Genomic DNA, 15,838 nt, shown 5'->3' with positions numbered 1-15,838 from the left:
GCCGTTGTGCTTGTATGAATTCCTTACAATGTTTGTATATGCTGGTCCTTCACTATGTCAACTAACGCCACATGTTTGGACTCGCTCTGTCGGAGATTGGCTAACTGATTTTTGTACTTCGTAGAGACCATGAATGCCAAAAGGGAGTTCAATCAAAGGAGTATAAAAGTCAAAATGTAAAAGAACAAGCTCCGGTAGCGGTAAAACAGTTTAAGTTTTAAGAATTTTTTGTGTACAAGTCACAATTGTCCAGGTTCGCAAGAAAATTCATACGTTGCGTTCGCAATTCCATCGTGATAATGAATTTCATTACAAATTAATTCCATCATCCTACTTCTGGATGAGTGGCATTATTTCTTTAGCAGACTGTCAAACAAGTCCAATGGCAGTCTAGTATAATTTTTAAAGTCTGATGCATTCGCAAATGATAATTCCTTGAAAATGTTATTGTGTGAGCCCCCTCTCTTCTTTGCAACCATTTTTTCACCCAAATACGGCGACGCCTACATATATAGGGAGAGGTTCACCCTCCGTAAAAACTGTTTTGTTTACAGACGGATCACTCTGAAACTTGGTACACATATGTATAACAGAATTCTAAGACATTTTTGTTCGTGTGATTTTTTTCGGAAAAATTGATAGAAAACGTGAAATTCATAGAAAACGGACAAAAAAGGGTGTACTGTAGAAATCTATCGCCTCCTAGGATTTTGAAGCTACAGCGATGAGACATATACCATTCTATTCGTAAAGACCATACCAATCGAGTAACGAAGCCCGATGTTTGATTTTTGCCTTAGTTTTTTTCTCATTTTCCCCCCCTTTCCCCCCATTTTGAATCTAAACTATGCACAAATCTAAAAAGGGGCTTCGTTACTCGATAGGTATGGTCTTTACGAATAGAATGGTATACGTTTCATTGCTGTAGCTTCAAAACTCTAGGAGGAGATAGGTTTTCCGTGACAAAAAGTTGAACTTTTTAGGACAGCGCGACAAAGTTTCACGCGCCTTGAAATAGTCACTCAATGTAGCATAGAGACCAAACGACAGGCTTCTGTAGCTTAATTCCACTCAAGGATGCTAGCAGCGACTTGCTGCACACCTCCTCGTACGAAGCGAAAAGGGTGACTGATCCTTGACGCCAGATACACCTATATATGTAGTCTAAGCGAGTGAATTACCTCCCATCTATTTAGTGAAGGAACTCCATCCCCCGCCCCCTTTAAAGAGCAGCCGTGTACGTAAAAATTAGCGTACATGGATCGCAGTGGTATCGTTGAAAAGCTCAGAATGTCAGCTTTATGATGAGGCTAAGCACGTAACTGCAGCACAACTCAAGTAGAAAATATATTTAAAATGGTCAGCAGCTAATTATCTTGTATCTAATTAGTGAAGGAACTCCCCCACCCGCCCCTCTTTAAAGAGCCGTCATGTAAGTAAAAATTAACGTACAGGGATCGCAATGGTACCGTTCGATAGGGCAGAATGTCAGCTTATAGATGATACTAAAAACCGAAAATGCCGAATCCGAAAATTTTAGGGTGAACCTCCCCCTTAATTAACTGCAGCACACCCCGAGAACAATGGCCCAGAGTTTAAATTCGGATACTACCATCCTCACTGACGTCTAGCTGGCAACTAATCTTCAAAGCGCGCGGTCTCGCGCTACCGCGTACAAAAAATAAGTGAACGGTTGTGGGCGGTGAGGCGCTGCAGCAAGCGCCTCACCGCCCATATCGTTGCCCCTTGTGTAAACGGACCTTTAGGGATCAGGAGCGAAGGAACTATCAATAGGTACTAGTTAGTAGCAATACTGAATAATAGGAGTTGTTATCCTGCTTTAGGAAAATTGGCTAGAGGATATACCTGAAAAGTTTCTTCCTATTCCAGCGCCTCAACTTTTTACCTGACAATTTAGGAGCTATATCGGACGAGCCCGGCTAGCAATTCGACCAAGAGATTTCTATCATGGAAACGCGTTACCAATGTCTGTACAACCCGAACATGACCCGCAACTTCTGTTTCTTCCATCGTGTAACTTACACAGAGCAGCTCAAAAGCGAAAATTTTCCTGATTTGTCTGTTTTCTAGTAGATTTTTCTGTTATTCTCATAACTTTGAGGTAGTCACGATGAAATAATTTTTTTTTTGTCCGTATTACCGTATAAATCGAGAACGCGGGCGAAATCGCGAAAATTCACACGGGCTAGATATCACCTTTAGGTGGTCAGGAATCTATATACCAAGTTTCATTGAAATCGGTCCAGTAGTTTGAGAGATATTCCATGTACGATGAATTTCTGGAGTCGGCCGTGAGACAGGCCGCGTTTTTGTCCAGGAGGTGCTATTTTTGAACCTTCATTGGCAACTTTCTTGATAATGGGATTGTCTCTTTAACTAAAAATCCCTAAGTGAGACAGTAAAATTGTATGAATTTTGAAATCAGCTTACAAAAATTCGTCTAAACCAGTTCACGCAACTCCCGCAATAATTTTTTTGCCATTAATTGTCATTTTTGTTCAAACAACTGGAAACGGACACATCGCTGATAGCGGAAGGGAGTCAAGGGACCGAACAAAACAATTACATCCAAGAAGGAGCTGGGCCTGGATGCTCAGTTGCTAAGCTCCTTTCGACTTTCGTTGTAACTCTTAACTGGCAACGAATCTGAAATGTCTACTTATCAGGTTAGATCACTTGAAGAAGCTGACCTCATCGTGAAGCAACACGAGAAAAAAACTAAAACATCTTATGCTCTCTTGAGGTCAACAAAGAACTTTGGATGCGTCGAAATTCCAGGTACGTCTCCACAGGGCAGAGGCTATAGTAAGTATAGTTTAGGTAACCATAGACTCATAGTCACTCACAAAGCACAGGTTTTTAGACTCCTCTGCTAGTTCTGTAAATTGTTTTTTTGAGTCTTCTATAATATAATGCCAGGCGGCAGGCAGTAAAGGGAGTAAAGTATCATGGATACCAGGATTACCAGCATTTTTTTATAATTGGTTTTTAAGACTTGTGGTGTACAAAGCACAGGCTACCAGCCTGTTCCCTGTCAAAGAGAAAGAGCAGAACGCAGAGCACCAAACTTGGTATTTTGAATTACCAGCATTAGGTAATAGGTACAAACCGTACAATGCATAAGATGTTGGTTTAAATCTTGAATAAATAAGAGAATTGAACAATGAACATTACCTGATTCTGAAAAATCTCTAATTTCTCTGTTAAAACTCATCACTTGACAATGACAAGTTGACAACTTGTCTTGAGTTACTTGATGACAGTCTTGTCTTATATTAATGATGTTATAAACAAATGAGTAGCACACTAGTCTTACATACTCTATGCCTGAGGATGGCACCAGGCTAATAGTGCTAGTTAGTGTTAACTGAATTAACTGAAAAATCAATCAAGTTATTCTGCAGTTTATCTGCACCACCTTGCACTTGCAGTTTGCACCTTCTTTGCTTTGAAATTGCCTAGGAGGCTAGGCCTACAGCCTACTGCGGCACTGGCTAAGTTATATGAAGCTTGGGGCCAATTTCATTCCAGGAAATTACACAAATGCATGCACCAATGCTGTCAAATGGGGTAAAAAGGGACATTTGAGGGTTTTTTGTTTATAACTTCTTACCATGAAACATTTCAGAAACAAGTTTAGGCTCATTTTATAGCTCTCTACGAGGGCTATCCAATGGCATCTTCAAGAAATTCCATATGCTATTCGTAAGGTGCCAGACGCAAAATAAAACCATCCCGATTTACCCCTCAAATCGGGGTAATCCGGGACCCTTGCAATAAAAGTTAATTTTAAAACGTTTGAAGCATGCAGAGTGTACTCATCCATTAGAAATAAACATAGTTTAGGTCAATTACTTTTCATTCTATGATGCCCGGTGCACAATTCTATATATAGCATTCTATGTACAATTTTGTGACGACCGTTGATGCATTAATTTTTCGGTATGTGAATTTTTTTTCGCTGAGCGAGGTAAATGTAATCAAAATTCTTTGTTAAGTAACATTTTTGTTAACTGGAACCTTTGCTAACTGAGGTTCTACTGTAAATGTATTTTTAAGGGTGTCCCTAATTACCCCGGGGGGTGTCCCTAGTAGCCCTGCCGTGCGGAAATGGCTGCCATTTTTTTTTATGGAATGAGATAGGCAAATTCCATCAATTACGTTTTCAAGTCCACACCTGGGTGCAACTTTTATGTGAGTAAAATTTTTTAATATGGCAAATATTTTTTTTTTGCTCCAGACCTTAGCAGAGGTACTTTTCCAAAATCGCACTTTTCACACTTTTTTTCAGCGATTTTTTAGAGATAGTAAATGTTTGATTTCTTGACTAGCTTTATACATAATAGATAGTAAAAATGTTAAAGTTTATGCCACTATTTTTAGTTTTGCAATATTTTGATTAGTTTAGCTGCTACATTTCTACGAAATGTCGGAGGTGCGTCCCGATTTACCCCGCCCGTCCCTTTTTACCCAGTTTGACGGTAGTTAGATGATTAAGGGATTGTGTAAAGTAGCATCATTATCATGACATGTAAAAGAATAAAAAAATCATAAAATGATCAGCGTTATTTTTTGCCCTGTGGCAAAGCAGAGAGTTTTTTAGAATCTGGTTCAGAAAATCTCTGTTTTGCAAATATGGATTGTCAGGTAAAATTATTTATCTATTGTCAAATCAATGACACATAGGTTGCAACCTAAATGGAATATTGGGGCCCTTGGGCAGATTCCATTTGTGAATTTGACACAAAAAAAACTGTGAATCTGATTCAAGTGTTCTTATGGCTTTTCATGATCTCTTAAGTGTAAAATAAGAAAAATTGCTTGTTTTCACCTGGGATTTTCAAAAATCACCAGTGAAATTATTGTTTTTGCCTGCAATTCTAGGAAATTTTGCCCTATATTCCAAATTCAGGTTGCCACATAGTAGCTACCTGCTACTGTAATTACCTTACTGCTAGTCAATATAAACTGCTGGTGGTTTAGGTTAAAATTACAATTTTTTGCATTTAATTATCATATTATAGCTAAAAAACTATTGATGGTCTGAAAAGTTGTGTCTCAGTTTGTTCAGAGACTAGTGAGACCCAAGTGGGGCTCAGTTTTGATTGAAGGCTAGTGAGACCCAAGGGCTGTGGCAATGTTAGTGGCATTAAGGGCTGCAGATATTGAGTTTGTTTGTACAGTGTATCAATTATGAAATATTTTATAATGATTATTTTAAACCTTTTCTCTATTTCTTGCAGCTTGCAGTAATGAAGAGCAGGAGGTACGCTTTGAGACAGTTGGTGTGCCCTATTGTGGGGTGCCTTTCTTTGTTGCTGGCCTCAAGATCCTTCAATGTCAATCTTACAAGGAGAAGGGTGCTAGAGCAAACTCCAGAAAGAAGGAAATCAAGATTGAGGTTTGTGGTGGATATCTAGATAGCTTGTGCTTAATAGATTCTTAGCAACTTTTACAGTTTTTACATACTTTCTGTTGAGTGCAGCTTTAGCCTTAATGACATAATTACTCCTCTTTCTGATATTTGATTATAATATACTTTACTACTATATAATACTATTCTTACACCTATTTGTGCAACAATGACAATATTATGATATTTTTTACAAGTCCTCAAATTATCAATGTATATATATATTTTTTTTTTTAAATCATGTCTATTAGAGCAAAGGTCTTGAAAATTAGACATCTTTCAAGAATTATATACCTAATACCAAACATTGTAACTCTTTAATTATTTACAAGCATCCTTGATCATCTCTCTTGAATAACATAAATTGAATGCTGCAGAAAAATTCTCTTTTTGACCAGTTGCACTGTAACTTATTTTAAAAGGCTGTGTAAAATATGCCTCCCTACTTTTAAGCGCATTTTCTCATTTATGGAAAAAATTCACTATTGTGCTCACCATGTCCGTCTGTCTGTCCGTCCATCCGTGACCTCAAGTATTCATCGACGAGAAAATGTGCTCTCTGTCACTCACTGCAGTGAGTACTGAGTTATATTTTTTATTCATTTTCAAGATAATTGCTATTGTTATAAACTTCCCTTTTTAGCTGCCTGGCTCTTGTGCCAGTGTTATCAACTCTCCCATGGAGCAGGCTTCACCTCAAGATGCCTTGAACCGAAGCTTAGCCATGCCAGCTCGTAAGAAGAAGAAGCTTGCTGGAGGGAGAGCTCTGCGTGCTAGCTGTACTGCTACTGTTATCTTGAAAGAAGTCATTTATTATCCAGAATTTCAGGTAGCTATTAATTTCATCTTATTCCTATTTTACATTGGCATTATGCTTAAGTATATTCATTATTATATAAAATACAACCTTTTCCCTTATTCACAATTAAAAAAAATATTTGCCCTATAGCCTGGTAAGTGAAAGGGTAATGAAGTCTTCTGAGTATTGTTTATAATATTTTAATGAATCAGCTTAAGCTGCATAGAAAATGTATCCATAGGGTGAGAAAATTAAAAAAAAGCAACGGTATAGGTATTAAATGTTAAACAGTTGGAGTTCCTTGCTTTCCAAATTGAATTAAATGTAGGTTTTTTTGCTATATGACTATTATTATTTATAAATATGGAATTAATTTGAATATATGAATTATTTGATAAATCTTCAGTTGTTGGAGCACAGTCGCAACAACAGACTCGGTGTTGCCCGCCAACTAAAGGAAGTGTTACGCAACCGATCCCCAATACAAAAAGACCGCATTATATATGTCACTGTGCCCTCTCATAGTGACCATTTTGGACATCCTGTGGGCCAGGTAATGCACCTAAATTTCTATTTATTTTATTTGCATGTGTGAATAATATTAGTTTGTCTCTAATAGAAATTGTCCATCTAATAAAATTAGCTTGTCCATTTGATTATATTAGTGTAGATAAAAACTTTAAAATTGTATATTGTTTCATGCCTCATTTTTTACATATTTTCTGCCATTTTCAGATTTCCAACAAGAAAATTTATTTGAAGAATGATTACTATGGCCCCATAGAAAACGGCACGCCAACACAATCATCTCATAACAGTGCCACCTCTCCTTCTAAAAGGCTTTATTACCCTGTAAAAGAGGAGAAAGTTGGTGTAATAAGCAATGATCTTATCTTGGGGCTGCCTCAGTCCTGCTATGACGAACCTGTCAAAGTCAATACGGTAGCTACGCAAGCAGCTGCCAACTGCACTGAAAAGATGCTGAGCAGCAAAGCCAAAGAAGTGCGAGACATGCTCCAGAGTATCATGGCCTTCACTTACAAGGTAGCTTTAGAGACTAATTTTGTTCAATAAGAAATGTTTCCAGAGTGTTTCACTATTTATTTCGAATATACTGAGGGTATAACTTGATGAGTTAACAAAACCTTGGTAATGTGTATAGGTATATATATGTGTATTGGCATTTCATAGAGTGGCACTTGGACTGCACAGCAGTAGAAATAGCTTGATTCCCCAGATTCACCAGGAGCCTCTGGGTCTAATCCAAAATCTAATTTTTCGTTTTTTTCAGTTTTTATACTCATCTTAAAGCTTACATTTTGCCGCATCGAACGGTTCTAGAACCATCTCTGTACGTTGATTTATGAGTTCATGACAATCCCGAAAGGGGGAGGGGGGTGGAGTCCCTTTACAAAAGTCAAAGGGGATAATTTTGGCCAAACACTACGTAATAAAAATACTTAAAAAAAAACTTTTTAAAAAACCACGTTTTTCTTGTGGACTAAATAATAGAAAAAATAAATAACTTAAAAAAAACTTTTTAAAAAACCACGTTTTTCTTGTGGACTAAAAAGTAGAAAATAAATTATGGCTCGCCCCAAAAAACGTGGGTCGGGCTAATTGAATAAATTCCACGCATTTCATTGAATAAATACGCCTGGAAACGTGCAACAAATTATTGATTATTGTATTGTCATCGGGAGCTGAGCTTCCGTAAAAGTTTCAGAGCGCTAGCTAGCGGGAAAGTTGGTGAAATATCGATTGCAAGATTTGATCATCACAGACGGACACGAAAGCGAGCTAAGAAAAACGTGGTAAAATGGGTTATCCTTATCACTGGACCTGCAGCTCAGTTACCACTCAGCCATCATGCGGGAAGGTGTTTATGTAGTCGTCCTATGCACCGCTGACTGACTTCGAAGTGAGATAACGCTTACTCTCGGTATCTATGCTACGTCATATGCCTTTACATAGCGCGCGGCGGTTTTTCGCCTCTACTGAAAAGTTTCCAAACTGAAAACCTCTCACGACAAACCTATCTCCTCCTACAGTTTTGAAGCTACATCAATGAGACATATGTATACCATTCGATTTGGAAAGGAAAGATCTACAAACGTCACTTAGTCGTTTTTCCAATTTCGTTATAGTTCGGATTTTATTTTGCAAAAAGTGGGGGAGGGGGGGGGGTAAAATCGAAAAATATCGGAAAAAATGCTCCCTCATCCACAAAAATGAGTACAAGAAACCGCTTCGTGACGTTTTTAGATATGGTCTTTACGCATCGAATGATACGTGTCGCAATATTGTAGCTTGAAAATTCTAGGAGGAGATAGGATTTCTAAAGTACCCCCTTTTTAGGCCGTTTTCTAAGAATTTTTCACGTTTTCCTTCATTTTTTTTCGAAAAATTCACACGGAAAAAAAGTCTTAGAATTCCGTTTTACATATGTGTACCAAATTTCAAATCGATCCGTCTGTAAATAACCGAGATAAAATTTGACCCAGACGCTCCCCTTAAAGACAATTTTGAAAGACTTGAAATTTGTCCATCTGGCAAACATGTCCCTGGGTTTTTCTCATGTTTTCTCATTCAACAAATATGTTCAACAATCTTCTCCCAGTGTGCTGACTTGGACATTTTTGAGCGGTTGCACTTGGATCTTCTAGCAGTGAAGCAACGTTATTTGGAGCGCTCCAAGCTTGGCAAGAAAAGGCTAGGTTCTCAGGAACACCTGGTGCTCTCAGACGCATCTAAACCCGGACAACAGCAATTGCAACAACAGACTGTGGCTGTGCAACCTCACCCCCAGATAGTCTTGCTGAAGCAAGCTAAGTCTAACCAACAGCAGCCAATTATTCAGCAGCAACTCGTGCCACGCTTGGTAACAGGGCCGAGGCCCATACGCCTCAAGGGGCAGCAGCCGCAGCAGTCAATTCTGCAGGTGCATGTAATGAATTGCCATCGAATGCGTGCGTTAGTATATTTAAAAAATTTTCAGTGAAAAATTTAGTTTTTTTCTGAAATCTACCTACTACTCCTGAATATTATGTGTGATGGTACACATGAAAGTGTAAAAAATACTTAAAATTTGCAAAAAAAAAAATAAATAAATTATCTCAGAATACCTGAGAAAATGCAAGTACAATTTTTCAAATTCATATTTCGTTCAAATTTTCCAGGTCCAGCAAATGGATACTGACTCCACGACTCTCTCAATCACAATCAACCCAGTGGCTGCCGTCGGGACGAGCTCTTCTATTGTGCCTCTATCTGGCGCAGCTTTGTCAGGGATACAGAGTGCCACGTCTTCTGCTGCGGGCCTATCGTCAGATACGTTGGGAAGTCCGGCCTTCGCAAGCATTGCTGGCAGCACGTTGCACGCCATGCCCATAGCTTCATTACCTACGGTCTCCATCGCTGCATCAGTTACTTCAAACGTTGCCCCAACACCAATCACAACCTTACCTTCGTTTCCTACTGTAGTTGTGCCTAGTGCTGCTCTCCAGCCTTCTAATGTCACTCTCGCCATCCCAGCCGGGTCTTTTTCTACCTTGCCGGGTACTCTGCCAGCTTTCTCAGACGGGTCCACTTTCCCAACGCGTTCCATTGCTTCCGCAGCGTCAATATCGCTGGGGTCGATTTCCACGCTACAGACCGGTGTACTGCCACCTTTACAATGCTCAGCCTCGTCTTTACCATCTCTTGTTGGGCCCGTGTTTGGAGACATCCTCATGGCTCCTGCGGTAACCATTTCTGCATCTTCCAACTCCACCTCTTACAGTGCACTCAGCAGTGCCTCCCATCCCGTTCCTGCACAGCGGATGCTCACTTCTGTATCAACCAATAGATCCTACATGAGCAATACCAGTTTAAAGAACGCCAGTGTATATTCTGTCAATGTTTCTCGGAACAGTGTCACGTCTGCCGGTACGATGTTGGTTTCACCTTCACCTTCCCTTGCTGCTGGAACGATTATTCCCAGTTGCAGCGTCGCCTACATTACCGGACCGGCGAGCAAAAGCACGTGCTCTTCGCCGCACTTTGCATCTATTGCGTCATCTGACATGTCACTCTGCACTTCTGGTAGTGACACATTTAGTAAATACTATGGTATCATCTTAATTCATTGTTCATTATTTTTTTGCTAAGCGTTTTCATTTGTTTATAGAGTCCGTGTGACTAATATCTGAGAAATTAATTACTAGGTTTATCCACGTTAATCTGTTTTTCTCTTGTTTGAACACTTGCATTTCCATGTGCAGGGGATGGTTCTTCCTTCAGCAGCAACGCTGGCGGAGTAACGAGTACTTGGACTGTTGCGGCTCCTGTGTTGCGCGACGTCAACAGTGCATGTAACGTGTCTTCAACGTGTAATTCTTCCATCAAACTTCACAGCGATGCAGCTTCTAAAAAATCTTCCTTCGCTCCAGTAACGTCCGAGACGATGGACCGGGACGGTTATGTACACGAGCAGCACATGCAAGCGAGCCTTGCTTCCGAGGAACATCGTGACGAGATAATGCACACATCGGCTGCACTCTCATCTCCGTCGTCGTCGACGCCCGCAACAACCGGAACTTGCGAGCGAATCTCTGCCTCTGATATAAAAAATTTACCTGATAAGTCTTCTGGAACATCGGCGTCTACCCCATCGGACGCAAGCAATAATCAGGAGACGAGTATTTTCATTGAGGCCATGGAAGCCATTCTCAACTCGCATATGTGAAATACTCTTTTTTTCCTTTGATAACTTGCTGTTGAAAGTGTATAGTTTTGCTCTATATCCAAACGAAAGCGAGAGTGGCTCTTCTATTCAATGCCGTTTACGAAATGAGGTTTTCTGGATCCGTTTTGTTTAGAGCCTTGATGAAGCCTAGTATTAGTGATTGTTAAATCTAATGAATCATAACACTTCCTTTAAGCTTTAATAGAAGCATTCATTTTGGTTTGTACGTTATCTTGTTTATATTTTGTTGTTTTAAATTCTTGGTGAACTTGTAATTTGAGCTGACTATTTATGCAAGTACATACATGTATATTTTGTTGAATAATAAAGCTCTCCTATTAAATCGCCTGGAAACCTTTTGGATTCGATACCACCTGTTTTCCAGATTTCTATAGCTGGTCTTTTTCGAAATTTAATAAATTAATTTAATGGCCTTCAATTCGTAAGTGATGAATTGATGTTTCTGAAATAATCAGAATAGAAGCAAGAAGTTGAGGATAGGATCGAATTATTTCTTGAGTGAACAATTTTCGGCGAAAATTTTATCATATCCCCGTTATCTTACTTGATCGAATTGTTTACAATTGTTCTGAAGTCCTTAATGATGGAATGGTGTAATTTAGACTCTCTTTATGTTCCAATGCGTTCATTGCCCTTAACTCGGTAGGATTTTCATTATTCCCTTGTTCAAAAACATTTTTATGAACATATGTGCTAAAAGTATTATTGGAGAATTAATTTTCATTGACTACGATTCATGTTGTAGGTTCGAATAGGGATCTATGTTGAACAAATTTTTCTGTCACACGTGTCCGTTTATTACCGTTCATCAAACGCCGCCTCATTCGTATTGCGTATGCTTCGAACTCTCGTACTGTAGCACGAATGCCCCATCTTCCGTAATTTTTAATTACTGCTTGAGAACCTCTATCTTTCTAAGACTATATGTCATGTTACATCTAAATAGATTCTTATACTGAAAAGAAGCGGCCATTATCGTATTGTAGACATTTTGCCAAATACAAATTTAAACTCTTTCTGCTTTAATCTGGCCCTAGCAACGGTAGTATTATGGATTTGTTAATTTGAGCTCACTGTAACACAAGTTACGATTTGCTGAAAACCTGTATTTTGATCAACCTTCTGATTAGTATACTGCAATTTTTCCTACTTTTTAACCTAAATGAGATCAATTTTATCTCCCTCTGACCATCACCAAGGTTTCGTAACGAATCTAATTTGCTGTTGCGTGTACACTTCATCATGAGGATGTCCAAGCGTGTCGATTCAATGTTAACTCGAATAACTCGATTTATTTCCTCATTTGTGGGTCTCCTTAGCTGCATGCATTGCGGCTTTATGGAAAAAAGAGTTACACCGATATTAGTAATAATACAAGTTTTACTGCGTGCATCCCCGTACTGCGTCAGTCCTGTCTTGTCTACCTCACGCCGCTCCTTTGAACTCTAATGAGTAAAGATGCTTGAGATAAGAACCTCGACTGTCTTATCAGTTCGTGACGTAAGCCATATCTTGCAAGGAAAATGCAGGATATATTTTTTTACTACCGCGTAATCTTCTCAGGTAATATCGATGTAGTTTAACTTTAATGTATAGAGCGACTTTTGGGCCAATACGTTGTTATTACTCATCTTGAAGCAGCACTGAACGACGCAGTTCCGGTGATGACCATGAATGTCTTCCGACGAACATGAGAGAAATTATAAGCTTTTTCATCATAAAGGTTTCAGAATTATTATCTTTATGAAACTCAAAAATTTTCTCCTAAGTCTCTTCTCATTTCGGTGTTTTCAAACGGCCGAAATCCATAGTGAAAATTACACAACTCCTGAAAGGATTTTGAACTAATTTCGGTGCTATTGTTCAATAACAATATATACTGCAATAATCTGTTGCTGCCTTAGAAAATCATGTATGTGAAACAAAAATTATAACATTCGGGTATCAGAATGTAAAAGATATCATTGTAACCGCAGCGAATTAAAATTTTTGTAAAAGATATTGTAACCGCTGCGTACCAGAATATATGCGAAAGAAAACAATGTTGTCGTCGAGTGTCAGAATCCATGCAAAAGAAAACAATGCTGTCATCGGGTGCCAGAATCCATGCAAAAGACAATAGTGTTGTCGCCGGGTGCCAGAATCCATGTCGTTGAATTCATGCAATAGAATACAGTGTTGCCGTCAGAATACGTCATGACAAAAACGTGTTGCCATAGAAGGTCTGCGTTGATGACGCACGAAAAGCGCGTGCGTCATATAGGAGGAGCTGGTCAAGCAAGCGACGCTCACCTCTGGACCGCGTCTCGCTTGCCCCACAGCTTTCTTAAGCTCGTCTGCGCAATAGTTTTTTCTGCATTCGAGACCATAAGTTAGGATTGTGAATGATGATTACGTATGACAATAGGAGTTAGGAATACGTATGATAATAAGAGTTAATATTATAGCGTGTGATATTATGAATTAAAATTGAGAATGATACTAGAAGTTAGGACCGCGTATGATATTGAAATCAAGACCAATTATTTGCTCATTGGAATATCAAGGCTAATGGTTTGAACTATATTCATGGTTTACATGAGGCAATTATGATGCAGTTTGGAATTCATTTCATTGGTGGAGCGAATTATTATATTGTTTTGGGAAAGATAATCTTCATTATAAAAACTATATTACATGTAATGAAATTACCACAGGTTGTAAATTTGTTATCAATAATTAGGTCTATGAAATTAATTGCACCACGAACGCAATCGAAGCCGCTTGATTTACCACAGTATTTTCCACAGATAAAAAATTATCTTGAAATTATTAATCCTTTGTTTCCTCACCTATCGAAATGAAAACTTCGACAAATTAAACTTTCGATAGATATCAGCCTCTGTGTCACTTGTATCACGTCATACATCATACAGATAAGGGAGTTGAGTCATGAATGAACTGCTAGTGCAATAGTTTATTAACCACAAAATTGTTATTTCCGATCATACAATTTTCAAACTAAATATGGTAGCAATTTGTATTTTTTATTGAAAAACATCGATTAATATTTTTAATCTATCGGTAAAACTCAGTTACGGAAGTACGAATATCTGTGCATATAGGATGCTTTCTTGGATGTTCATTCCTGATAAAGTCTAATGCTGTTTTTCTGATAAAATTGAAAACTTTCTAAATTAATTTAAAAAATACGAATTTAAGTTAGTAAAAAATAAAAAAATTAGCTACAGGTCAGAACCATAGGATATCCGCCCATCATCCTTTAATCCTGTCACACTAAAAGGTTTTGTGGCTAAGAAAGATCTAGATCTCCAGAATATTCGAGCGAGACTATGCCTACCGGGAGGCCTACGCTCTCTCCGGAAACATTTTATGTGATTTAGCGAGTGAACCATTCCGAGTCTGCGTCCCTTGTCCACCAAACATTGGCCAGTAACTTAGCGTGGACGTAAGCTTCCCAATTATTCTGTCTCATGCAGCATTGAGAGTTGAAAGCCTCATGTTCACCTACATTCAGCATAGAACTCCCATTCGATTTTGATAATTTTTCTATGAAATTTTGCTTGGCCAAATTAAAAATCTCTTTTCACTTTTTCGATCGATCTCCATACTACTTTTTTGCCACTATTTGTGATTCGTCCATTAAACAAATTTTCACGTCCGGGTATTTTCCCGGCATGAAAGGTATTGCGGGTTTGCGCTGGAATAGCTCCTTTACATTCACAGCGCAAGACTTTAACCAATGAAAATTCCAAATATTTATTATTTATTTTCTACGTTTTTTATGTGCGTGTTTGTTTGAAGTCTTGATTTGTAAATGCATATAAATTTTCGGAATGATTAGCAACAATAATTATATTATCGCAGCAGGTAAATTAGCTAGTTTTAATTTGTATCATAAGAATTGTAGACATTGTAAACGGGGAAATAGTAGTTATGGTTCAATTCACAAATTGGTCCTTAATTTTTTGTGATTATTTTCACAAAATCAATCAATTTACGAATGAAAAACAATCCATTTTAATTTGCTTAGAGCGTCAATGTGGAAGTTATTTGTTTGACGTTTGTTTCCATGGGCCGTTCACTGAATTAACATTTGCTAACTTTAACCTAAAAGCCATCAACGGTGTTTACGGTTTAATTATATGATAATCAGATTTCAGAGATTATCCATACCAAGAAACGCCTGGTCATTCTGCTAGCAGATTATAACTTGTTTGATTGTTTATAGTTGTTGTTGAAGTCTGGCACTTGATATATATATATATATAGGGGCTGTGAGATCAGATATCTCATGAACGTATGTTGTCTGGATATTACCTGAACCTGACGTTTTCTGAAGGGTAGCGGACTCACGAGGAATTACAAAACAATTTCAAAAGTTGTGATACAAAAATATAAATTCATTGTTGAATCTGCAAAATGTTAGTTTAATCTTAATTTCAAACATTTAAATTTTATTCACATAGAAAAATTTCCTGTAGCTAGGTGTGAAAAGAGAGTTAAATGTAAGTGTACGTTCCAATAAGTTTTCTTAATTAGGTTTAATATAACAAAATAATTATTCTGAAAAATAATAAAGAAAATTTCTGAAAAATAGTTCAATGCCGGGATCGTATGTTGATTTTATTAAAAGTATGCTGTGTTTGTTCGGCGAACAGGTAACAGCCACGGTCTTTTATGACGGTTCTGTTACTACGGCACGCTGGTAGTTTGGTTTATTATAAAAAAAGATTGCGATAAGATTCGTGATTGCGCCAGCGATTACTAAGAGCGTACCAAAATTAAATCTTTTGAAGTTTAATAAAGCCTGTGATAACAACTGACGTTATTTCAGTTCCCGAAATAAATTTAAAAT

General features: G+C 38.1%; 1 protein-coding gene across 1 annotated transcript; it reads left to right on the top strand.

The window, feature by feature from the left end:
* Positions 1-2,521: 2,521 nt before the first annotated feature.
* On the top strand, positions 2,522-11,996 carry LOC108678752. Its single transcript, XM_018167218.2, has 8 exons — positions 2,522-2,799; positions 5,265-5,422; positions 6,078-6,263; positions 6,640-6,786; positions 6,969-7,277; positions 8,854-9,174; positions 9,413-10,316; positions 10,496-11,996. The coding sequence occupies exons 1-8, from the start codon at positions 2,673-2,675 to the stop codon at positions 10,957-10,959; spliced, it is 2,616 nt and encodes an 871-aa protein (XP_018022707.1). The 5' UTR covers positions 2,522-2,672; the 3' UTR covers positions 10,960-11,996.
* Positions 11,997-15,838: the final 3,842 nt, after the last annotated feature.

The sequence above is a fragment of the Hyalella azteca genome, unplaced genomic scaffold (assembly GCF_000764305.2).
Source record: "Hyalella azteca isolate HAZT.00-mixed unplaced genomic scaffold, Hazt_2.0.2 contig15432, whole genome shotgun sequence".
Classification (NCBI taxonomy): domain Eukaryota; kingdom Metazoa; phylum Arthropoda; class Malacostraca; order Amphipoda; family Hyalellidae; genus Hyalella; species Hyalella azteca.
The sequence above is the reverse complement of the archived record's forward strand: the minus strand, read 5'-3'. Positions and strand labels throughout refer to the sequence as shown.